Here is a 25,739-nt window from a genome sequence, read left to right as displayed (position 1 = left end):
GTATGATGAGAGCAGCGGGTTTGGGTTCTTTGGCTGGACCCTTCGGTTTAATGAACAGACATGTGCATAAGAACAGGGGAAAGATCGAAAGAGTCTTACGTAGGATACCATTTCAAACGGCCTTCAAGCGTCGAGGAAAGCGATAAAAAGAGTACACCAATCCACTCGTGCGCATAAGTCCACGATGAAGCGGTTACGACGACAACGTCATTTCTTGACGCGCGTCCTGAAAGAAGCCAATCGGAACAAACGTCAACGGATGTTGCAATTCGCCGACAAAGATCAGATCAACGCCATCAGCGAGATGGTTCTCAATTTGCTGAAAAAGAGGATCCCCATCAACGCAACGACTTATGGGAAACTGAAAAGACATAAAAGGGTTTTGCGCGAAGTGGGTAGACGCAAAAACTCTCTCAAGCGTCGAAGAGAACATCTCCTCACCCAAAACGGAGCGGGGTTCTGGAGCGGTTTGCACGGTTGTTTCAAAGCATGTTGTGTACGGTGAAAGGACGCAGCGAAGACGGTTACCCGCTGGAGGGGATCGACGTCATACCCAATTTACCGCCGAGAGAAGACGAGTCCAATACCATTCCTAAACTCGTGCAGTTGTTGCAAGACGCCAATCGTCGCGAAGCCCGATGGAAAGACTCGTACGAGTTCTTGAACAAGAGGTACCACGACCTGTATCAAGAATACATGGCTTTAAAGTTCGGTGACTTCTGCCAAACCTGTCAAACGAAACGAGATACCACGCCGCCCGGTGGGTGCATCGAGTTGTGCAGGGAGTGCGGTAAAGGCAAGCGAACCGTTCAAAGTCTCGAACTCGAGTTGGAAAAGAAAGACGAATCCATACGGTACTGGCAAGACTGTTACGAGACGGCCTTGAGAGAATTGTCCGAGTTTCCTGACACGACTTTGAGTCAGGTATGAACGAAGTCATGATGGTACCCGTTCAAGAATTCAATCGTCTGCAAGATTATTACAAGGGTAAGATCAGCCAGAATGCCTTGTTGAACAAAGCCGGACGTCTGGCCGCCGAAGAACATCTCATCTTGAACGACAAACGCATCCCCGACAGCATGGCCGTCAAAATGACCAAACCCATCGCCACCGAGGAAGGTAAACTGGTGAAACGCATACGGACGGGTAAAAGCGGTCCCATCTCGTACCAGGGAACGACAGAACCCGAAGGCATGGCCGACGCACCCGTCGAAAGTCTGTTGAAACAGATCCTCAAGGGAGTCAACCAACCAGCAGCCCCCGTGATCATCCCACCACAACCACTTTCCACGACAGGTCTGAAAAAGGAGCTGAAAACTCCCAAACCCTCCACGTCAGGTTTTAAAAAGGAGAAGAAAACCCCCAAACCCTTCAGTCCATTCGAACAGGTCACGCTAGGTAAAACTCCCATATCGTCCAAGAAAAAAGCACCCATATCCGATAGAGCCAGACGTGTACTGAAATCACTCGGTATCGACTACGACGACGGTGGTTACAGTCCCAAAGGCAAGGCAAAGAAGTACAAGAAGGCCAAACCGACAGCCGCAGAAAAGTTACAAGCAGGGTGGGAAGATTTCGAGCCCTGGAGAAAGGGACTAGACTATGACTCGGATTAAGAAGAGGAAAAAGGCACCTCCACCCCCGAGGAGAAGTACCCGACGTCGCCGTCAACGAGGGTATGGGTTCGACATCCAAAAATGGTTGGGCAAGACCGGGATCGAGTTCCATTGGCCCGGTTATCAGTACATGGGACCTGGTACCAAACTGAAGAAACGTCTGGCGCGAGGAGACCCCGGGATCAACCGTCTGGACCGACTGGCCAAACAACACGACATTGACTATTCCAGGGCCAAGAACTTACAGGACAAATGGAACGCCGACACCAAGATGATCCAGGCCATTGACAAATTACCCGGACGTAAAACCATGACAGAACGCATTGTTAAGAAAATCATGCAGACCAAGAAACGTTGGAAATTGTAAACTTTATTGTTGATGTTGTAATCATTAAATTACACACTTTGTTGTTTTTTCAAAAAAGAGTCTCTTTTGTTTTCTTCAAGTCTCGCACGCCATGCCATTGTGGTACAGAGTATCCGAGGCATTCGGCGTCACAAACAAACGTTCGAACCTTATTTGGTCCCCTAACGTCGACGAAGATATGAATAACAACCGAAACCTAATTCTGGAGGTGAATTCGAACACCAAGAAAGGGGTGTTGAAATAAAACATGCGATACACCTCCATGCGTATATGATCGTACGAAATGACATTGCAGGGAAAGAACACGGTGCGGTGAATGTACATGGGACTTCGGAACTCCGAGGATCGTACAAAGGCCTCCACCTCGCGATAGTACTGGAACCACACCGTGACAGGAATGGGATAAGGTAAATGATTCCACGATCGCGTCAAGGAATTGTGCGTTTCGAAGGGCTTTCCATTGTCTCTCATATAGGTAAAGGCGTCGTGAATCATTCTGCGATGAGTGTCCACTGTGAAAAATGAAAAAAAAAAACAGTGTCAGGTCCATAGTCCATCCTCATGGTAAAACGAGGGACCACCGGGAAAGGGTAAGAGACACAGCTCTCGAATCTCAATATCCCTTTGTCCCTCCACGCGCCTGAAGTAGAGTCTGAACCTTTGAATTCGGATCAAGTTATACGTATAGTAAGGAGTGTTGTAAATGAACAGACGGTACAGATAACTTCTAATCTCTCGGGTCGGTTCCACGGGGAGACGCACACAACCGTGAATGTACAGGTCTCGATCCCGATACAGAGTCACGAAATTTCCGATGAAGGTATAATAACGTATCCAAATGCCGGGGTCAATGGAATACGGCAAATCATTCCACAGGTACGAGCCCTCGTGATGGCAGTGATAAGGTCTACCCTCTCTGCGATATCGCTCCAACTCTCTATCCATTCTAACTAAACGACCATTCGCACCTGCCGTTAACTGGGGGTCCTCATCATCGTCTTCCTCCATTTCCTCGTCGGTTTCCAACACGATATCAGGCTGAATATCGTCGATCACGCGTCGGCAGTTGCCGCAGGTCAGAACCCGTCTCTCCATCTCCTGGTAGCATCGCCGATGCATGAACACGCCGCAGCAAGGAGTACGTTGGCACGATGCCAGAGAATCAATGTGAATGTCTCTCTGACAAATAAAACACACTTGTTGAATCGGTGTTTCTTCGGGTATCTGACCCTGAAGGCGACGACTACGTCTCGGTGGTTCATCATCATCGTGTGATCGGGCACGACGCCGACGACGTACGCGTCTCGGTGATCCTTCGGGAGACTGACTTCGAGTTCGGCGGCGACTGACGTGCCCGGATTCAGTCTCCATCACCAAAAACCGAAAAATGCCAAATGCGCATCTCGCTTTATGCCCATCATGCACCAATCAAACGAAAAAAGCCGACATCACGTGATCTGGGCAGACCTAGGGGATAGGGGGGTCGAGTGCAACCTGGGATCCAATTTTACCGTAAGTATAAAAAGATCGGATCGAGCCGTTCACGGCACTCTGAGTTTTTGACTTGTATCGAGCGCTTGAAAAAAATCATGGCACAGGAGCTGACCGACGAGGAGATGAACCAGCAGATGGATCAACATGAAGCAGTGAGTATAACGTGCACCCTATGTAAGAAAGTCATCCTCAGAACCGAAACCTGCGGTCGTACCAAGTGCTGCCGTTACTACCTGCATTTCGATTGCTTTGTCAGGGCACTCGATGATCAGATGAACAAGGGGGTGAACAACGAGAAGTTGCACTGCCAAATCTGTCACACGCCCTGTTATCTTAGTACGCTCGTGGCTTCCCTAGACAACTGAGCCATGGAACTGAGACTCGTCGTCGCCTCCTTTACCCTAGAGTTCTACCTCCGTTTGGACTTGAGATTTTGTTTCGTCGTGTTTTGCGGTTACAAATTCGCACGACATCTTTGTCACGCCTTGTTCATCGCCTTCTTTTCATAGAGTTACTGGGATTGGTTACCGCCCGAGATCCAAGTGTACATAATCTCACTCGCGGAGTCGCAACTTACCCTCGAGTGGATAAGGGAAATCGAAAGAGAAATGAGACTCTCCAGATGGTTGGAGAGACCCAGACCCGTCCCGTTCAAGCAACTCATGTTCGACACCCTACCTATCATTTTCGATTGCAGAGCCACTGGAATCGGCTCCCCACTGAGATGCAGACCTACATCGTCCGACTTCGAGAGTCCCAGTCCCTCATCGAAATGCGCGAACGTGAATCGTGGAGAGAGCTTTGTAACGAGATACGAACCTTTGCTAAGGTCCAAGCTAAATGGGGACTAGGGGCACTCAGAGTCAAACTAGAAACATGTAAACTGAAGTATTGCCCTCAGGGATTGGTTCCAGGGACACATCAAAAAAAGCATATGATCGTGTCGGGTTTATACAGAGACGAACAAAATGTCCAGCGAGAAATATTTTTAGGATATGGTTTCAACGGCGCTTATTACAGAATCGACGACGTTAAGACACTTTCACTCTTTTAGAGTCACTGGGATCGACTACCTCCTGAACTACAGTGCTACATCATGCGTCTAGCCAGGAATCAAATCCTATTCGAGCGAAGAAGAAGAAAAAATTCACGACGTCTTCTCAAGGAAATAGTAGAATACGGCAAACTGAAAGAACAATGGGGCATAGGGCACATTAAGATAGTTCAATGTTGAGAAGGTGATTGCAGATATATGAAAATATACGGATGTTACATTGACATTGACGATAAACCCAAAAAAACGTTTTTATCCGACTCTATAAAAGAGGCCAAGAGACGCGGCCCCATAGAAAAGACTTTCCTCTACCCTGATCGCTCCACTAAGTATGTTCATAATAGGTGGTTAAGAAAGCGTTCCCACTCTCTTACAGAGTCACTGGGATAGGCTACCGGAAGAACTAAAGTGTTACATACTTTGCCTGGCAACCTGGCAGTGCATACGTGATCGTAGGAACAATATCCAATTGAGTCGACTTCACAGAAGAATCTTAGATTATGGCGAGCTGAAAAGACAATGGGGCTACGGACACATACAAATTAAAAAACAGAAATATACACTTCAATCAAATGACGGAGGTGTATGTTATTTCACGGCTTTCTATGGTTATTACATCAATCTTAGTAACAGGAAAAAGAAGGTCTATCTAGGATACAGTTTCAGAAACGTGTTCCATAACTTAGAACGTAAAAAAGCGTCCCTGTTCGGTCCCTTCGAGGACGTTGATGTTGAATAAAAAATCGATGTTCGTAACATTTTGTCTCATTCATGTCTTCACAGAACAGACAGACCCACGACGAAGCCTTCCCCTTCGACGATGACGACGACTGGATCTTTGATCCGGCTCTCGATCGAGTGATGATCCAAACCGGAGGTGGTAGTACAAGACCCCTCCTAGAATTTGAATTAAGACCCGTAGGCGCTCGACGTAACTGGAGAAACGTCCTCAACAAACAACGATTCGAAGCCACGCTCAGACAACACAGAGACGTGACTCCCACAGACAATCTTGGCCAAGAATTAACTCACGCCCTTCAACGATCCATCGAGCAACAAATCGCTCAGGATCCTACCCTGACACCCAACTCCACGGTCCATTTCACCATGCAGTCCAGTGCCTTCACGCACGCCTTTCAATCCACCACTTTCACCGTGCGAGAATTCGAAGAAGGGAGTGAAAGACTAGACACTTATCTCCAGTCTCTCGCGGCCAAACTCAACTCCAACGAAGAATTCATCCCCGACGACACGTTCACCATGAAAACCACTTTCATACGCACCCCAGGTCGTGGGCGTGGTCACGGAAAACGATACAATCCGAGTTGCGCCGCCGTACGGGGAATCGTCAAACGGTCGCGCGTGACCATCAAAAACAAAGACAATCTATGCTGCGCTCGCGCCATCGTCACCATGAAAGCTCTGGTAGATGCGAACGGGAATACGCGTGACCAAGATTACCACAATCTCAAACAGGGACTACCCGTCCAAGAGCGATTGGCCAAAGAACTCCACCGTCTAGCCAACGTCCCCGAAGGACCTTGCGGCATTCCAGAACTGCAACAGTTTCAGGCCGCGTTACCTGGGTACCAACTCAAAGTCCTTTCCATCGATCCGCCCCACATGCTCATCTACGCGGGACCCGAACCCTCGGACAAGATCATCCGTCTCATCAAAGAAGACAGTCACTACGACGGATGTAACTCGTTCAGTGGGTTCCTCAACAAATCCTACTTCTGCGACGAATGCAATCGAGGATACGGTCACGACAACTTTCAACGTCATCCCTGCCACGGTAAATGGTGTCCCGCCTGCAAACGAAAAGACTGCCCCGATTTCATCGAAGCCAAACGACCCCTAGCACGAGGCAAGTTTCCTGCACCCACCTCGATCTGCCGATTGTGCCACAGAAAATTCTTCGGAGCCCAATGCTACAACTACCACCTGCAACGGCGGAGTCTCAACATTCCATCCATCTGCGACACGTACAAAAAGTGCCCGGACTGTTGCCACGTCTACGAACCAAAAGATAGGAACAGGCGAGGCGGTGACCGTTTCACCCCCGATCACGTATGCGGATGGGGCGAATGCCACATCTGCGAAAAGAAAGTCTTTCTGCCGACGCACCGATGTTACATCCAACGCATCCCCGAAGACGAAGACGAACCCAAAAAGAAACGCGTGTCACGCGACGAAGTCAAAGGTCGACCCTTCGAAGAACCCGAACCCGGTGATCCAGACACACGCGTCTGGGTAGCCAGAGATCCTCCCCTTCAAGTATACTGCGACTACGAAGCCATCACCGACGCCGAAGGGAATCAGACACCCATTCTACTCTGCCTGGAAGACGATGAAGAGGATCAATTCTGCTCCTTCTACGGTCCCAACTGCACCGCAGACATGTTCGACCACCTCGAATCCCTCGCCGTCGACGTGGACGGAGACGATCGGAACGTCATCGTCCTCTTTCACAATCTCAAAGGCTACGACGGGATGTTCATCTTACAACACTGTTACGCCACGCATCGAGAAGTCACAGACCAAATCACCGTTGGCACCAAGATACTGTCCCTAAAATCCGACAGATTGACTTTCAAAGATTCCCTTTGCTTTCTCCCGTTCCCGACATGTACGATCCCGACGGCATGTCCGCCAAAAAGAAAGCCGAATTCGAACAGTGGTACCAAGAGAAAGTCAACGATAACTACCATTTCGTACTAAGGCAAGAAATGGAAGCTTACTGCGAGTCGGATGTCAAACTCCTCAAAGCAGGCTGTCAAAAGTTCCGGCAAGAATTCAAACAAAAAGCGGACTTTGACCCCATGGAGAAATGCGTCACCATCGCCTCCGCCTGCAACCGATTCTGGCGCAAGAAACTCGTCCCGCCCAACACCATCGCCTCCAGGCCACGTCGAGGATGGCACGGCGCCCGATCCAGTCAGTCCGTCAAAGCCCTGAAATGGCTAGCCTGGCAAGAACACTTGTTACAACACCCCGACCAAGGCGATCGTATCCGCACCGTGCGAAACGGAGGTGAAGTCCGACTAGCCAATCATCTCGTGGACGGATACGATCCAACCACTCGAACCGTCTACGAATTCCACGGATGTCTATGGCACGGGTGTCCTCGCTGTTTCCCTCGAAAACGAGACAGATATCCCATCTACCACACCGACCGCACCCTACAGAAGTCTACGAGTCCACGCTCAAGAAACACGACCTTCTCAGTCGCCAAGGCTACCAGCTCTGCGTCAAGTGGGAATGCGACTGGGACCTAGAGGTCAAAACCGACCCAGATCTCCGCCAGTTTCTAAACACATTCGAAATCGTCGAACCACTCGAGCCCAGAGAAGCCTTCTTCGGAGGGCGCACGAACGCCGTCAAACTGCATCACGTGACCGACGTGACCCAAGGAGAACAAACCAAGTACGTCGACGTGACGTCGCTCTACCCCTGGGTCAACAAGGAATGCGAATACCCCGTAGGACACCCGCAAGTCATCGTCAACCCCCAAGATCAAGACATCCACCACTACTTCGGTACGGCCAAAGTAGACATACTCCCGCCTCACGAACTATACCATCCCGTTCTACCTTTCAGGCACGGAGGTAAACTCACCTTCCCACTCTGCCGATCGTGCGTGGAACACGAAATGACCAAGCCCCTCCTAGAGAAATCGCATTACTGCCCTCACACAGCCGAGCAACGCACACTACGAGGGACCTGGTGCACACCCGAAATCCAGAAAGCCGTTGCCACGGGATACACGCTCAACAAAATACACGAAGTCCACCATTTCCCGCCAGAACAACGCCGTAAAGGACTCTTTGCAGATTACGTGAACACCTAGCTAAAAATTAAACAGGAATCCGCTGGCTACCCGAACTGGTGTGACACCCCAGAAGACAAGGCACGGTACGTGCAACAATACCAACAGAAAGAAGGCATCGCTCTCGATCCGACCATGATCCAGAAAAATCCAGGACGCAAAGCCACCGCCAAACTCATGCTCAACTCCTTCTGGGGCAAGTTCGGTGAAAACCTACACAAACCCACTACCCAAGTCGTCTACAACGCCACGCAACTCTTCGACCTCGTTTCCAATCCCTTCAACGACATACGACAAGTCAGAATCGCCAACGACGAAGCCCTAGAAGTCGTCCACGCCGAACTCAAAGACAATCAACCCGATAACGGACGAATCAACATCTTCGTCGCCGCTTTCACCACCTGCTGGGCGCGCCTCAAATTATACAGCTACCTGGAACTGTTAAAACAACAGGTTCTCTACTTTGACACCGACTCCGTCATCTACTCGCACAAACCAGGTCAAGCCGATGTCCCGCTAGGCGATTACCTGGGAGAGATGACCAACGAACTCGACGACGGCGATTTCATCACCGATTTCACTGCCGCTGGACCCAAAAATGACGGTTACAAAACCCACCAAGGTAAAGTCTGCTGCAAAGTACGAGGCTTCTCACTCAATGTACGAGGATCCCGCCAACTCAATTATGACGTCATGCGACAAAATCTACTCGACGAACTCACACAACCTCTCGAGGATGAACGACGCAACATCAATGTCGTCAACCCCAACTTCTTCTGGAGAAACCCAGCCACCAAACATCTCAAAGTGATCACACGGACTAAACGCTACGGACTCGTCTTCGACAAACGCGTCGTTGACACGAACACTTTCATGTCGTTTCCATACGGATACACACCATTGTAATTTTTTACTTCCTGTAATCAATAAAAATCAATTTTGAAACTCACTTCCGGTCTATCTCCTTATTTGGGCATGCGCGTGACCTGTGACGTCACGGGCGCCATGTTTTGCTACCAAAGGGGCCATCTTGGATTTGCAAATTTAAGAGAATGTATGGGAAAAAAGTGGTCACGTGGTGTAATCCCTGGCTCCTGATTGGTTACTGCCCAAACAGGCGCTGTTGACTACTCATTTTACAGTTGTCTGCTCAGTGACCTGGCCTTTGTATGGCAGCGAGGCTAGAGTTGACCTTGTTTTGATACAGACCTCACTGCTTTTGTCATGTAAATGCACCTAGTTAGCATCAGAACAACTTGTTTTACACAACAAAAGCAGTGAGGTCTATCAAAACAAGGCTTGAAGTGGTTGATTCGTTGATCTATCGAAAATATAACTTCAGTTCAGTCTTCACAACTTTTGCTGCAAGTTTCTGCCTGGAAGATTTACACTGGCCGAACTGAATTGCCAACTTGCGGTAAGTGACTTTTGTCAAAACTCTAGCCTCGCTGCCATACAAAGGCCAGGTCACTGAGCAGACAACTGTAAAATGGTCTATTGTCGTGTTTTGTAATTTGAGACCTGGCAAGTGTCAAAGAGGGTGGGTTTTTTTTTACATGTATCGAAAAAGGTAATTTTTTTCAAGCCAAAATGCGACCTTGTAAACAACCGATGGTGTTTTTTGGAGCATTCTCATTCGTCCAAATTAGCCACTTTAGACACGAGAGGAAATCTGGGGCGAGTCCACAAACCACTGTGAGATGTGACTCACCCCAGATTTCTCCTCATTAATTAAGTGGTGAACTGTCTATGAAATTAAGACAATTTTCGTTTCGATGTTATCGAGATTTATTAGCATCCTGAGCATTTTGTCGCTTTGACTGAAACTTAACTGGATCTTGTTCCCACCCTCTGAGCAAACGTCTTTCTAATTATCTAAGATCGCCAATTTCCTTTTGGTGGAAACAGGACAACTCGGATTAATATTAATTGAATTAATATTAATCCTGATGATTATCATAATCCAGTAATAAATTATCATAATCCAGTAATAAATTATTATAATTCAGTAATAGAGTATTATAATCCTATACTGAGGTCTGAGCCATGCCTTAATCAATTATATTAATCTGATAAATATTAATCCACCGTGATATATGCCGGCTCCGAACCTCCAAACAGTTAGTGTCTTTGGGATTGTCACTATTCCCATGCAGCTGGTAGTTATTCCCTTTCTCAAGCTCCCCTTTTTTGTAAAAGCACATGCCCATGGCACGGATTCGCTGGCGCAGAGGCGCTTGTTCCTATTCATTTACTCCTAGGGTCAACATAGTGGTATCTACCAGCTCTAGCATACGCACGGAATCGTCATAGCATGTGACTGATGTGACCAGTGTTATGTCTCGTCAGTCCCGTGTTATGTCTGCAGTGTGTCTGTCATATAGATCTGTTATATCCAAACATTCACGGGAATTTTATCTGGATTATAATAGAGATGATGATATCGGATGATATTATTGATAATAATCTAATCCTTCCAATTGAATTATAGTAATCTCTTACTGAATTATAATAATCTATTACTGGATTATAATAATCTATTACCAGATTATGATAACCCTATTATAGCGGAGCCCCATACCCATATAGGGAAGAAAAGGAAACCCATGAATTGACTTTCTCATGGTTATCATGGCTAGCGGTATTGCTCGTGGGCGCGTACGCACGACGGCGACGACCACGACGACGACGGAGTCGCGCAAGATGGCGGCCATACTCCAGCTAATAGGTTGACTGAGACATGCACGGTTGTGCCTAAATCCTACCGCTCAGAAGGACAACCGAGGAGGACTAGGAGCGAGTTTCCGAGTCGAGCAGTTTTCGGAAATTGTCGGCTATTCCAATATGGCGGACTATACCAATCACATAATATCCGAATTGCCAGTGGTAAAACTATGTTGATCAACAAGACAAGTACGTTTTCATTTACCTGACATGTTAAGAATAATGTGTAGAGAGTAAAGCAGTGAATTGTTCGGCAAAATGCTGTATATTTCTTTAGGTCTCTTCCCGTCTAGTTCGCAAACCGTAAATTTGCACGCTAACATGACATTGTGGACGTCTTTGACTTAGGCACAAGAGTTTTTAAATACTTCTTTCCTTGAGGACAATTTTTTTATTGAGCTCTTGATTCGGTGGGTCCCCGAATTCAAACTTCCTTTGCCTTGTCCCTCTGGCCGGTAGGATCTTAAAAATACTACCGGCCAGAAGGACAGCTTGTGTATAAGGTAATTGGACTTAAGTCCATGCACAGTTTTATCTGCAGAATAGTTTGATACATTGCTCTTTAGTTGTATACCACACTAGAATCACTCTACAGTAATATTTTCAGTTTTCTGTGATCTTGTCCCTCTGGCCGGTAGGATCTTGAAAATACTACCGGCCAGAGGGACAGCTTGTGTATAAGGTAATTGCACTTAAGTCCATGCACAGTTTTATTTGTAGAATAGTTTGAAACATTGCTCTTTAGCTTTATACCACACTAGAATCACTCTACAGTAATATTTTCAGTTTTCTGTGATCTTGTCCCTCTGGCTGGTAGGATCTTGAAAATACTACTGGCCAGAGGGACAGTTTGCATATAAGGTAATTGGACTTAAGTCCATGCACAGTTTTATTTGCAGAATAGTTTGAAACATTGCTCTTTAGTTTTATACCACACTAGAATCACTCTACAGTAATATTTTCAGTTTTCTGTGATCTTGTCCCTCTGGGCGGTAGGATCTTGAAAATACTACCAGCCAGAGGGACAGCTTGTGTATAAGGTAATTGGACTTAAGTCCATGCACAGTTTTATTTGCAGAATAGTTTGATACATTGCTCTTTAGTTTTGTACCACACTAGAATCACTCTACAGTAATATTTTCAGTTTTCTGTGATCTTGTCCCTCTGGCTGGTAGGATCTTGAACATACTACTGGCCAGAGGGACAGTTTGCGTATAAGGTAATTGGACTTAAGTCCATGCACAGTTTTATTTGCAGAATAGTTTGATACATTGCTCTTTAGTTTTATACCACACTAGAATCACTCTACAGTAATATTTTCAGTTTTCTGTGATCTTGTCCCTCTGGGTGGTAGGATCTTGAAAATACTACCGGCCAGAGGGACAGTTTGTGTATAAGGTAATTGGACTTAAGTCCATGCACAGTTTTATTTGCAGAATAGTTTGATACATTGCTCTTTAGTTTTATACCACACTAGAATCACTCTACAGTAATATTTTCAGTTTTCTGTGATCTTGTCCCTCTGGCCGGTAGGATCTTGAAAATACTACCGGCCAGAGGGACAGCTCGTGTATAAGGTAATTGGACTTAAGTCAATGCACAGTTTTATTTGTACAATAGTTTGATACATTGCTCTTTAGTTTTATACCACACTAGAATTACTCTACAATAATATTTTCAGTTTTCTGTGATCTTGTCCCTCTGGCCGGTAGGATCTTGAAAATATTACCGGCCAGAGGGACAGCTTGTGTATAAGGTAATTGGACTTAAGTCCATGTATAGTTTTATTTGTAGAATAGTTTGATACATTGCTCTTAGTTTTATACCACACTAGAATCACTCTACAGTAATATATTCAGTTTTCTGTGATCTTGTCCCTCTGGCCGGTAGGATCTTGAAAATACTACCAGCCAGAGGGACAGTTTGTGTATAAGGTAATTGGACTTAAGTCCATGCACAGTTTTATTTGCAGAATAGTTTGATACATTGCTTTTCAGCTTTATACTACACTAGAATCACTCTACAGGTAAATATTTTCAGTTTTCTGTGATCTTGTCCCTCTAGCCGGTAGGATCTTGAAAGTACTACCGACAAGAGGGACAGCTTGTGTATAAGGTAACTGGACTTAAGTCCGTGTGCATTGTTATTTGTAAAATAGTTTGATACAGTGCTCTTTTGTTTTATACTACACTAGAATCACTCTACAGTAATATTTTCAGTTTTCTGTGATCTTGTCCCTCTGGCTGGTAAGATCTTAAAAATGCTACTGGCCAGAGGGACAGCTTGTGTATAAGGTAACTGGACTTAAGTCCAGAATAGTTTGATGCATTCCTCTTATTCTTAAGTCATAAAGCAGGCTAGAATATTGAGGAGTTGCATTTATATGAAGGTGATCAGACACTTGATTTCAATGCCTTAATAAAATCAATTTTGCATTCACTCCAAGTGGGACACATTTCTTATATGTCCAGTGCGTTCAAGTTGTAGAAATCAATATTTAATGAAACATGTTTCTGCCTTTAATACTCTGTGTAAGGATAGAAGAATCTCTTCAGGAGAGTTGTTGGATACTGTTCCCTAGCGTAAGACAGACTTTTTGTGTATGGAATAAACAGAAATTAAAGTAACAAAAATTTCCTTCTATCTTTTGTTTTGGTAATGGTGTTTTCCATTAACAAAAATGGGTTTCAGGAAATCCTTTATTTAACCAAAACGTACTGCTTAAAGGACACTGACCTGACATACTCACAAAGCTACTCATTGCAACATTTCTAGTCTATTTCCCTCCTGTATATTAAGTCATCGCGCAGAGGATAAGTCACTTCTAAAATGAAGCTTTCTAAATAACGCAGTGTAACCCCAGTTACTCTGGAATAAATCAGATTGAATAGTTTGCATATTTCTGCACCCATGAATAAAATTGTGTGGGAGAAGGACAGGGGGTGGAAGACCAGGAGAATATGGGCTGGGAGAGGAAAGGGCGGGAAGTGAGAGTTCTAAGTAGGTGAGAATCGTCTATTAAGCATTAAAATACTTTCAAACACAAGAATCCAAAATGCTTTTTGACTTCCATTGAGCTTATTTTGAGACTTCTGGACTGAAGGGAACATGAAAATTCACCTCTGGGCTGAAAAACTGAGGCCTACTTGCGGTAACATTGGAAACCCTTTCACGGTGGTCACATCATAGGTCGTGAAATGTTGTCACTTAGGATGTCAGGATTGCGCAGCTAAATGACAAGTGTGTGTTTTCAGTCTCCTTATTTACAGGGGACGGGACCAAAACGGACGAGGACGGGAGTCGGGAGATAAAGGTACAGGAAGCGGGAGAACATGGTATGAGAAGCGGGAGGTTCTGACCCCCTGTCCCACCCCCCTCCCCCCCACCCAGAAAAAAGATTGTTAAACGACAACTTAACGGAACCCGATTGAATCTTTTAGTCAGAGCACAAAAAATAATTATAAATGAATGGACCAAATAGAGCTACAGTTGCATTAAATAGCTTATAGGGGTCCTTATGATGTGGCTAACATAGTTCATAATCTCTCACCCCCAGTAACTAGTAAATGACACGTGATGAAATTGGCGTGAAATAGGCGGACAATTCCCCTGTGGTCGTGATCAAATCAAAGCCATGTTTTGAGATTGAAAAATGGATTCTTCAACTAGTTTACAAGATTCTTTGCCTCCCGATAAAGAAATGTTTGTGTCCACGTACGATGAAGTATGCAGGGTGATTTCTGAATATGAGACAGACACCATAAGTAAATTTATTATTCGGAGAGTTGACAAAGAGTTTGGTTCAAAAGATCAGTGCACTATTTAAAAAATTACTAGGGGTTGTTTAAGTTGATTAGTCACTTAAGAGTATATGTCAGTAAAAATCAAAGATTATCGAAAAAATCGCGGACACGGCCAAAAATCGATTTGCCTCATTTTTTGCCTGTAGGTAGCCTTATATAGTAAACAAACGGAAATGGGGTGAGATGTTTGAAATATGCACTTTAACGGGAATAAACCGTTAAAAACTTTCGGCGGGTCAATTGCTCAAATTTCACCAAGCGCGATCCTGAAATTATGCACTTTTCGGACAGTTGTCATACGAACAAAAATGTAACAGAAGGACTTTTCTAGCTATAGAAATATAGAGTTGGACTTGCTTAATCAAGACAAAATGATAGATTTTGTCTCGTGTTATTCCTGGAGGAGCTACGTCTCTGTTAAGAGACGACATCTTCGGCCTTTTGAAATTAAGGCAAAGGTGGCCTAGAATAGCTTGGCAAATAATACATGTGGTAGCGTCTCAAAGTTTACAATAACACTACCAAGAAGCCTTGAAAGATAGTTCTTTTCGATTTGGGTTTTATTTCTTTGGGACCTTTGACAATCAAAAGATGACCACCGGCCGTAATTCGGTTAAATACTATGACGCCATAATGAGATGCATAATAACAAAATTAAACGCGTTGTACACAAATAACTGTTTTGGTCAGTTATATCTTCACTGGCCGTTGAAATGACTAGAAACATATTAAAATGTCTATAACTACACTTGATTTTCATATACTGTGACAGGAGAAACAAATTTCGACTTTTCCTACCCTGTGAATCGCGCCATAATTCTGCATAATTCTGCACACAACAGGTTGAACATTTGAATTGCACACAACAGGTTAAATTTGCCACACAGCCGTTAGTTTACGTTTGCTTCGCATCCAGTGAACATGAATTCGAGCATTTACATCCCTTCTGCGCCTTCTGCACTCGCCAGTTTCGAATATACTGAAAATCGCCAACACAAATTGGAGGAGATGCCACCAGCAGCGGCGAGCTCGAGTGACTGAAATGCGATATGTAGAACTCTGCTGTCACGCAACGCCCTCTTAAAAATTATATACGCACCGCGTTTTATAATCAGCGAATCAGTTATTCGTGAAACGTACAGGGCTCAGTTACTTGGAAGTGCAGGTACACTCCTGGACTAATTGTGTGAGTCGTGCGATGTATGGCTTTTTCCTCTTCTGAGGTGAAATGTCAGAAATATCCAGCCCAAGGTCGATGCACATGTCTCTCAGCCTATCCACTCTTAAAGTTGTGAGTGTACGTTTTTGTACAAGTTCGCAGATGTTAAGATCGAAAGATACAATCGGATGCTGAATAGCCACATCTCTCATCACATTCGCACACACAGCAGATAGATGACTCTCAGCTTCGGCGGAAATTTCGTCCTCGTCGGAACTCTCCATGGCCACTTCTGAGACGTCACTGGCTTTTGCTTCGTTACCGGCGGCTGTAACTTCTAATCGCTTCTTTGCTGAAAGACGGCTAAAGAAGCCACTAATCTGCTGCGACGTGAGGACTTCATGAGGTTGAAATCGGCGTTCCCCCGCTTGGTCCCTTGCTAAGCTCATTGCTTTCGAAACTTCCTGTGGATCGCTTTTCCGTCCACTTTGCTCCCCTTTTTGAAATTGGTCAGTTAAGAATTCGGTCTGTTTCTTTGTAAAACGCACTTTTTTCTTAATTGTCTTCAGGGCCCAACCCATTGGAAGAGGCAGCAAGGCGTCACTCTTTGCTTGGACAGTAACTTGAACGTTTGGAATTTGACTGCATCCCTCCGTCAGCTTGGAAGAATATTCTCTTTTAGCTCTATCGTAGAGAGTTTCCTGTTCGAGCATCATTTGGTGTTTTCCAGTATCTAGGTGTGTCTGGAGGTTTGCAAAGCGACTGTATGCTTTTACACATCCATCCTCTGGACACGGGAAAAGCATGTCGTCTGGCTTATTTTGACCAATACTGCTTCGATCTTGGTTTTCGTTTTCAGTTGACAAATCTGCTTTGACAGAGCTTTTCTTGATATGTCGGTGTCTCACAATCTTGAACGGCGGTGCGCCACTTACATTCTGCGATGGGGGTTCTAGGATTTCCAATTTTTCGGGCTGCTTCATGACTCCTTCGAACTTTGCCCATGGCACTACTTTACCGGAACCCACATTGAATGCTCTCCACACTCGTACGCCAGTTTCATCGTACTCAAAATTGTTGGGTAAGCTTATGCCATCCCATTTGATATTAAAGGTGCTTGACGGCTTGGCAGCAACATAGCTTGTTTTCACTCCTGTGGTTCCTTGGCCAGATTCAATGGCTGTTTTGAGCTGTAAAGCGTTGATGACATCATTGCCTTCGTTTACGTACCTTCCAACGTCTCCTTTGATTGTTGCTGCTTTGCGATCACATACCCCCTTTCCACCTTGAGGGTCCGAGAAGTCGTTTCTTACAACAGCCACTCCCACGGCATCACCGGCCAGCTTAGCTGAGATGATTGAATTTCCGCTATGATAACAGCCAGCGTTATCTTGTTTGTAATAAGCCATTTCCAGGTCTGGAATTTCCTTTTTCAGGGTAGTGAGGCAGTCAAGCATTATCGAAGCCACAGTCACACTGTCTTGGGCGCAGCTTTGAAATACGTGAACAAGTGTTTGCGATTCAAAGTGCTCAGAACCCTCTGACCGTCTTATGGCAACGCTAATGTGCCATGGCAATCCTCGCTTCGCAAACCAGTCTGACTGTGCCTCTCGATATTTTCGGGGCATATATTTCATTGCCCAGTCCTGGACTAACAGCACCGATCGGCTGTCGAGTTTGGCTAAAACTGAATGCTTCGCCTCAGCTTGGTGGACTGAACGTAGCTGATGGGCTTTCCAGCTAATGATATCATCCCTTGCCTGTTTGATAGTATGCAGCATGTCAGCTTGATCTTCTGCTGACGAGAGCGCAATTGAACACTCATCTTCTATGGTACGCATAACTTCCTCTAACTCATAACACTGCACACATGACTCATTGTGGAGGTGGTCGCAGGAGCTCCGAAATTCTGCATTGCTTGGATCACTTAGCGCATAAATTCGACAATGATCGGGAACCTCTGAGGCCTCCACTGCATGTACCTAAAAAAAGAAGTAAAATGACAACCGCGTGATTCAGTGCATATTTGCAAAGCAACGCATGCGCATCTACATTTCAGAAAGATTACTTAACCGATTCTCAGCGTTGTATACATGTGTGTAAGCGTATTACAGTGAATTGCAACCTCTTGTTTCATGAATTAAGCATAAAAAAGACTTGGAGAGAAAGAAAAAGGTAGCCGTATATCATAGTAAGAAGTCTACTACATCACTTCCGCAAAGACAACGCATAATAATAAAATATGCACCCACCTTGTAGTCGCCCTTTAGGTACTGCTTCGACAAACGAAGTTGCTGCTTAATTTCCCTCGCCCATTGTTGAGTCTTGCCACAGTCAACAAGCTTGTCTACGAGTTTCTCTAAATGATCAAATGCTTCCGCTCCTTGTGCTGAAAAGTTATCAAGTCCTTGCAGAGACTTGCGAACAGATGAAGAACACACGGCCAAAACTCTCTGTAGGGTTCTCTTACTCATAGGCTCAAAGTTGGTTTCACAGCAGTATTGTTGATACTGCTGGACAATGCGTTCTGGTATCATTGTTCTGATCACATTGGGTGTTTTTATGATCTCACCAGTTGACAATTTCAGAAGTTTTTCCCCAAAAGGAACATCTTGAATTACGTGTGGACTCGTTATGAAAGAAACAAAATGTTCTAATTTTACAGGTTCAATTCTCATTCTCTTTTTCTCCTGGTTTGGAAGAGGAGCAGCTCTTCCATGTAACAGCCTGTGGCGTCGGGCAATGTTGTAGCGATAGCTAGTAACGGTTGGAATAAACTCTCTCATCTCCTTAAGGGATAACTTATCTGCCATCAAAGAGAGTATTTGTCGTCTGGTGCTCCAATGTTGCGCGTTCAAGTAGCTCTCAGCAAATGCACTAAGAAGCTCCGTCTCTTTTTCACTTCTACCTTCGACCACAACCTGACTCTCTCTGCTTACAGCATGACGATCACAAAGCTCCGTCCACATGTCTTGCGAATTTTCAGGTGCCAGAACATCAAGCATTGCAGATATACATTGCTGAGCTTTCCGTAGGTATCTGCGTTTAGTACGCTCGTGCGCTGTATTCCACGGCACTGATAACGTGTGACGTACTGGACTGACGTCTCGAAGCTGTAAGAAGCGATTAAGCTGCTCCTGGGACTCGTTGTCTAGACTGAAGCCTTCATCACTCTCTTCGGAATCTTCCTGCGGAAAAAAAAGACTCTGCCGTCTGGATGTGGAACCTTCTGGCAGAGATTCATCACCAACAGTTACAGGACAAGTAATGGCAGGAATATCAAAGTCACTCGCTTGTTCATCAACCTGACAAAAAAGTGAACACATTGCTTTGGATGGCTTCGAAATGAGATCAACCGTGTGCAAGCGCAGGGTGTCGTGTATAAAAGCGCAAGTCTCATGCGAGCTGGAAAGTAATAGTCGATAATTAATTTAATTGACTGGTAATCTATCCTGATATCTTCATCCAGTTACTACTCAGTATTGTTTTCCATTTGGAACATTTAGAAAAAAAGTTGAGAAGCCATATATTAATTTAAAGCCTTTATTATTTGGCTATATTTTGGGATGTGATTGGCTGTCCGGGCAGGGCACGCTTTTCCAATTCTTGTGCCATGCATGTCTTGCCCAGTCGTTGACGGGCGGCAATGGCGCCGTTTTGAGGATGCGCATGCAAGTTATACTGGACACGCCCTTCTCCCGCGTGGGTTGAACCCCTGAAAAGGGCGGAGAAGGGAGAATTCAGAGAACGCGTTAAGGTTTTTCACTTTCATTAACTATATTGGATGGAAATTTTTCATTAACACTTTGAAGAAACTCACCAAGCTTAGACCACATAGACCTTCTGTGATGTTTTCCACACCTCCTGTGGCACCCAAGTCCTGCGATTCTAAATGATTTTTTGTTTTTGCCAGGGACTGTCGACATCGTACACAAATTCCTTTAATATTTGGAGAGAAAGGATTACTTTATTCTTTTCTACTTTACACATCCCCCTTGAACAAATAGCTCCGAATGTGGCAAAAGAACAAACCTAGCCCAGGGAAAAAGCCCCACAAACCTCAAATTGATTACGCAATCTGTATTTTACCTTGTCACAAGTCAGTCTTTTACGTTCCTTTCCTTTTTTCCGAGCATTGTTGGAAGGAATTCTAATATCTGTAAAATATTTCAATTCGAGTGTTCCCCTTTTGATTAAGTCTTGAAGAAGGTGAAAATGTTGAGTAAATGCCTGTGTTTGAACAAGGTTCCGACGTAAAAGTATTTGCAAAACTCCTGAAAACTCGTGAGACATAAAAATAATTTTGCTGTTAAACTTGGCGTTACTTTACGCGGCAGTGAAGTGATTTGAATTAAGGATATGAAGTTTGTGATTCCCGCCAAGTACCCTGCGTGAAATGAGAAGCTATACGGATGTTTATCCTTGCATAAAGTGAGAATAAACATTGTAATCGCTTACCTGATCCGACGGGTACGAGGTTTTTCGTAAGCTCAAAAATTTGTATTGAGTGCTGCAAACTAATTCCCCTTTCTGCTGCGGGTACTTTTTCAGATTCCTTTTTGTGACCGGAGACATCCTGAGGCACAGAACATAATCTACTAGTTCTTCTCCATCCGATTCCAAGGCTTGATCGATGCAACGGGCAAACAGTCATTTCCGAAAAATTGACGGGGTTCACGAAAATCCCGCTTCTTGCTAAGAGAAGTTCTATCTCTGTCTCAACACCTGAGAACTGTAAAAAACGCTTGTGGCTTCTGATATCCTTGCCGCACGATGACAGCGATACTGTCTGAGTGGACGGATGCCTTGCGCGTTCCTCTGCACCACAAACGCCACCAACAATATCAAGGAAAGAACAAGACATTTTTTTTCTGCTGGAGTTTAAGCAACCGTTATCTTTATTACTTTCACCGACGATTATTACGCTTTTGCTTTTTGTTTACTTTCGTTAACTGGTTACATTTGTTTCCCGTGGGAAAATTGAATCGTTATTTTCGTTCCATAAAGTTTTCACTGTACGTTTTAAATTTGTGACATTTTGTAAAGTCTGTTTCTTTGCTGTATCTTTTTTGTTCATGACGGCAATATATTTGTTTGGATTTTATTCGTGAGGCAGAATGTACTGTTAGTTGATCTCGTTACGTGACAGATTATCACGTGTCACGCAGTCGACACGCAGACAGGAACCTGTGCAAATCGCTAGCGGTGCCTGCCATGTTGTACAGGATCTTTCGTGTGTGGGACGTCAAATAGGATCAAAGTAGACTAAACGAAACTGGCTGGCCACACGCTATAGAAAATGACAACAACCAGTAACTTTTAATGTTTACCCATCACCGGCTCAGTGGCTTCAGTGAGTGCGCCGGTCGGCCCCCTTTACACCAACTTGCAGAGGACAGTATTTCGAAAGTATCTTCCAAGCAGCATAATAAGGGCCTATAAAAGATTTCTAAGGTAAGGAACTATTGATGTCAAAGCAAACATAACAAGCTAAGTGCGGCTGCGACTCAAACAATGCTTTGCTTGTGTCACTGCAATGTTGATGTTGTTCATTTCAATATGGCGCCATTTGCAATTTTACCGAAGTTTGGTTGGTTGGTATATTGAAACAGTAGAAGATACCAGAAAAATGAAACGATAAATTTGAAGACCTACCTCAGAAGCCCTCGTGATAGTATTGCTGGAAATCTTGAGACACTACCACATGCATTTTTGCCACAATATATTAGGCCGGGTTTGACGTGAACTAAAAATGGCGAAGACGTCCTCTGGTAATTAACCCGTGGTTTCATCAGGAAGGACACGATACAAAAAATATCAGTATATCTTGGTAAAGGAAGGCCAACAGTATATATTTATAACTTGAGAATTCCTGCTGTCGCATTTTAGTTCATCTAAGGACGGCCTGAAAACTACATAATTTCGAGCTCGCACGCACTCATTTTCGATCATGCAATTCATTACGGTTTATTCCCGTCAAAATGAATATTTACACAAACTAACCTCATTTCACTTTAGCTAGTACCTGTAGCTACCTGTAGACAAAAAATGGGACGAAACAAATTTTTGACCATGTCCGCGATTTTTTTATTTTTCTTTGATTTTTAGAGACATCCACTCTTAATACTGATGCTGTAATGTACAGTGTCGCTAAATTGTAATGTATACTATTGCTGCTGAAGAGGTAAAGTTTTGGTCGGTTTCTTCTTCGCTTCGTTTTGTTGCTAAAGATGGCGTTAATTTTTGCGATAAATCGTTCCTTTCCTCTCTTATTCCGTACAGACTGGCAGACCTTGTCAAAAAGAAACGGGTCTATTTCCAGAGCCCACAAACTACCAATTCTGGGTCACAAGGTGGACAAAGAAGGTAAGTGACTTCTGATATATTACCATGCGCTAGTCAGTTTCCCTTAGAAATGCTGTCGATACTTATTACTATGTCTCCTATTTTTTCTCATCAGACCAACATATTTGCTTTTGATAAGGTTTTCATACCTTGTCACCTCCCTGGTCATTGGACACTTGGGGTATGATATACTTCACAGTTTCTTATGGAAATAGTATGTTGCATATCAAAATCAACTATTTGACCCTCTCCCCTCTATCCTTGAAAGTTGAGAAGGTTGGGAAGAAGGGAATTAACTCATAAAAAAAGTAACTAACATGCCATTCCTAGGTCATAGATATGACAACAAGAACCATCTCTTACTAGGATTCACTTCAGACAGCTACAGCCAATAAATTATTCTACAGGAAAGTCAGGTATCTTTTCCAATAATCCATTTGTAAAACAAAGAAATATTATGAAAATGCATTATTGTCCCTCAAGATCAGTTTACTAACCAATGCCTCGATGATAAAATGTGACTAGGGATTTTCTGAAGGAAGAAAGTAGCAAAAGAGGAAAGCTGTACAAGGAGGACAATTGGAAGGATCACTTTCCCATGGTAAAAAAGAAAGTTCTATAGGTAGTTTGCAACCACTCCCAAGAAATTCAAGTGACAAAGACTCTGGCAGCCACGTTGGATGACAAGAACATTTAAAGCTACTTCTTTTGTTAATGGTCATCCAACATGGTAGCGATGATGTCAGTTAATTATATGCCAGATGGTTAGATTTACAGTAATATAAATGTGCCAAACTCTTGGTCTGCACTTAGTCCACACAAGCCCTAGCTCTTTTGACTGAACATTTTCTTACACATTTTAATTGAATCCCTATACATAGGATACACCAAAGCAAAAGAATGATTATGATTGTGGCGTCTTTGTCTGTATGGTAGGTTGTGCAAATACCATATTCCATCAATTACCATGTCTCTTTAAATAATTAGCTTGGCTTGAGTTAATTCAAATCAAAGTGTTCATTTTCACCTTAACTGATCACTTGTGCTGGTGATACATTTTAAACTTATTGCTTAATTATCTATGTTTAGTTTGCAGAGCACCTTAGCAGAGGAGAAACTCCTAATTTCAACCAGGTATTTTGAATCAAAAGCAAGTATCAACACTTATCATCACATGACAAAGTAATGGAACATCATTTGGAACAAAACTACACATCTCCTATTTATATAACACTTTCTTGCAGAAATTCACCATGTTTGTCTTATTTTCTAGGATGACATTCCCTCTCTCCATGAAGTGATGAAAAAGCAGATTTTACAGCAAATGCTACCAAACTGAAGGAATGTACCTTCAAAAGAACTCAAAAGTTGTCATCAGTAGTAAACTATTGAATTTGTTTGCAAAGGATTAGTCTCCATATTTCCTTTATCAGTTGTAAATGTACATATATATAACAATTTCCCTCACTAAATTAACACTCTAAATCCATTGTTCAGTTTAAACTTCCACACAGATACTGTCATGTTCATTGAATTATTGCAATGGCCACAGAGCACGAATAGACTTTTACAGACACCATGGACTTAAGTGCAATTACCTTATACACAAACTGTCCCTCTGGCCAGTAGTATTTTCAAGATCCTACCAGCCAGAGGGACAAAATCACAGAAAACTGAAAATATTTCACTGTAGAGTAATTCTAGTGTAATATCAAACTAGAGAACAATGTCTCAAACTATTTTACAAATAAAAATGCACACGGACTGAAGTCCAATTACCTTATACACAAGCTGTCCCTCTGGCCAGTAGCATTTTTAAGATCCTACCAGGCAGAGGGACAAGATCACAGAAAACTGGAAATATTACTGTAGAGTGATTCTAGTGCAGTATAAAACTAAAGAGCACTGTATCAAACTATTTTACAAATAAAACTGGCATGGACTGAAGTCCAATTACCTTATACACAAGCTGTCCCTCTAGCCGGTAGTATTTTCAAGATCCTACCGGCCAGAGGGACAAGATCACAGAAAACTGAAAATATTACTGCAGAGTGATTCTAGTGTGGTATAAAACTAAAGAGCAATGTATCAAACTATTCTGCAAATAAAACTGTGCTTGGACTTAAGTCCAATTACCTTATACACAAACTGTCCCTCTGGCCAGTAGTATTTTCAAGATCCTACTGGCCAGAGGGACAAAATCACAGAAAACTGAAAATATTACTGTAGAGTGATTCTAGTGTTGTATAAAGCTAAAGAGCAATGTATCAAACTATTCTACAAATAAAACTGTGCATGGACTTAAGTCCAATTACCTTATACACAAGCTGTCCCTCTGGCCGGTAGTATTTTCAAGATCCTACCGGTCAGAGGGACAAGATCACAGAAAACTGAAAATATTACTGTAGAGTGATTCTAGTGTGGTATACAACTAAAGAGCAATGTATCAAACTATTCTGCAGACAAAACTGTGCATGGACTTAAGTCCAATTACCTTATACACAAGCTGTCCTTCTGGCCGGTAGTATTTTTAAGATCCTACCGGCCAGAGGGACAAGGCAAAGGAAGTTTGAATTCGGGGACCCACCGAATCAAGAGCTCAATAAAAAAATTGTCCTCAAGGAAAGAAGTATTTAAAAACTCTTGTGCCTAAGTCAAAGACGTCCACAATGTCATGTTAGCGTGCAAATTTACGGTTTGCGAACTAGACGGGAAGAGACCTAAAGAAATATACAGCATTTTGCCGAACAATTCACTGCTTTACTCTCTACACATTATTCTTAACATGTCAGGTAAATGAAAACGTACTTGTCTTGTTGATCAACATAGTTTTACCACTGGCAATTCGCATATTATGTGATTGGTATAGTCCGCCATATTGGAATAGCCGACAATTTCCGAAAACTGCTCGACTCGGAAACTCGCTCCTAGTACTCCTCGGTTGTCCTTCTGAGCGGTAGGATTTAGGCACAACCGACATGCACCCTCGGTTCAGGGGCACCCAACGGATCGTTTCGGTAAATTATTTGTTCGGAAGGCCTTTAATCCCCTCTGATTTTCTTGAGAGAATTGGCACCTCGAACTTTCGTGATATGAGAAATTTAATGTCTGTTGTTTTCGGACTGTTGAGAATGTCGTTTTGGGTACCGAAAAAAGGTCAGCTATCATTTTCGGAAAGGCGATAAGACCTAAGGTTTTCGGGAAATGGACAAAAAAGCCCTAATAAATTCGAGAATACTCAAGTTCCCCTAGAATATCCGAACAGATAAAATTTTTTTAGTGCAACCTAAAATTAACCTACAGAGCTTTAAGAGTACTCCAGATAGCCTAAAATAGCGTCTAACAGCA

At 43.7% G+C, this 25,739-nt stretch overlaps 4 protein-coding genes across 9 annotated transcripts; 2 read left to right on the top strand and 2 right to left on the bottom strand.

The window, feature by feature from the left end:
* Window positions 1-2,523: 2,523 nt before the first annotated feature.
* LOC149098937 (uncharacterized) lies at window positions 2,524-3,376 on the bottom strand. The gene has a single exon (XM_089278354.1). It carries the CDS (start codon window positions 3,352-3,354, stop codon window positions 2,524-2,526), a length of 831 nt encoding a protein of 276 aa, XP_089134480.1. The 5' UTR covers window positions 3,355-3,376.
* Window positions 3,377-5,296: 1,920 nt separating this feature from the next.
* LOC110067109 (uncharacterized) lies at window positions 5,297-14,442 on the top strand (the record flags this gene model as incomplete). Its single annotated transcript, XM_089276738.1, has 2 exons — window positions 5,297-6,662; window positions 14,354-14,442. Coding segments are annotated over 2 exons (1,455 nt in total), but the record flags the coding sequence as incomplete, so codon positions are not given.
* Window positions 11,104-24,691, top strand: LOC110044489 (uncharacterized). 6 transcript variants are annotated; one of them, XM_089277576.1, is made up of 10 exons: window positions 11,104-11,273; window positions 13,149-13,199; window positions 14,339-14,397; window positions 22,329-22,412; window positions 22,507-22,572; window positions 22,722-22,807; window positions 22,917-22,992; window positions 23,273-23,323; window positions 23,481-23,525; window positions 23,665-24,691. In XM_089277576.1, exons 7-10 carry the CDS (start codon window positions 22,990-22,992, stop codon window positions 23,728-23,730), a joined length of 165 nt encoding a protein of 54 aa, XP_089133702.1. In that variant the 5' UTR covers window positions 11,104-11,273; window positions 13,149-13,199; window positions 14,339-14,397; window positions 22,329-22,412; window positions 22,507-22,572; window positions 22,722-22,807; window positions 22,917-22,989; the 3' UTR covers window positions 23,731-24,691. The 6 variants fall into 6 exon arrangements, with proteins under 6 accessions (XP_089133702.1, XP_089133701.1, XP_089133704.1 ...); XM_089277575.1 differs by having other exon boundaries at window positions 13,149-13,378; window positions 22,507-22,807; XM_089277578.1 differs by lacking the exon at window positions 14,339-14,397 and having other exon boundaries at window positions 22,507-22,807.
* On the bottom strand, window positions 15,446-19,539 carry LOC149098936 (uncharacterized). The gene is made up of 2 exons (XM_089277582.1): window positions 18,299-19,539; window positions 15,446-18,028 (listed from the first exon to the last, which is right to left on the bottom strand). Exons 1-2 carry the CDS (start codon window positions 19,370-19,372, stop codon window positions 16,037-16,039), a joined length of 3,066 nt encoding a protein of 1,021 aa, XP_089133708.1. The 5' UTR covers window positions 19,373-19,539; the 3' UTR covers window positions 15,446-16,036.
* Window positions 24,692-25,739: the final 1,048 nt, after the last annotated feature.

The sequence above is a fragment of the Orbicella faveolata genome, unplaced genomic scaffold, assembly GCF_042242905.1.
Source record: "Orbicella faveolata isolate gen_17 unplaced genomic scaffold, um_ofav_v1 contig_46, whole genome shotgun sequence".
Lineage (NCBI taxonomy): Eukaryota > Metazoa > Cnidaria > Anthozoa > Scleractinia > Merulinidae > Orbicella > Orbicella faveolata.
This window is presented reverse-complemented; position numbering and strand designations above follow the sequence as displayed.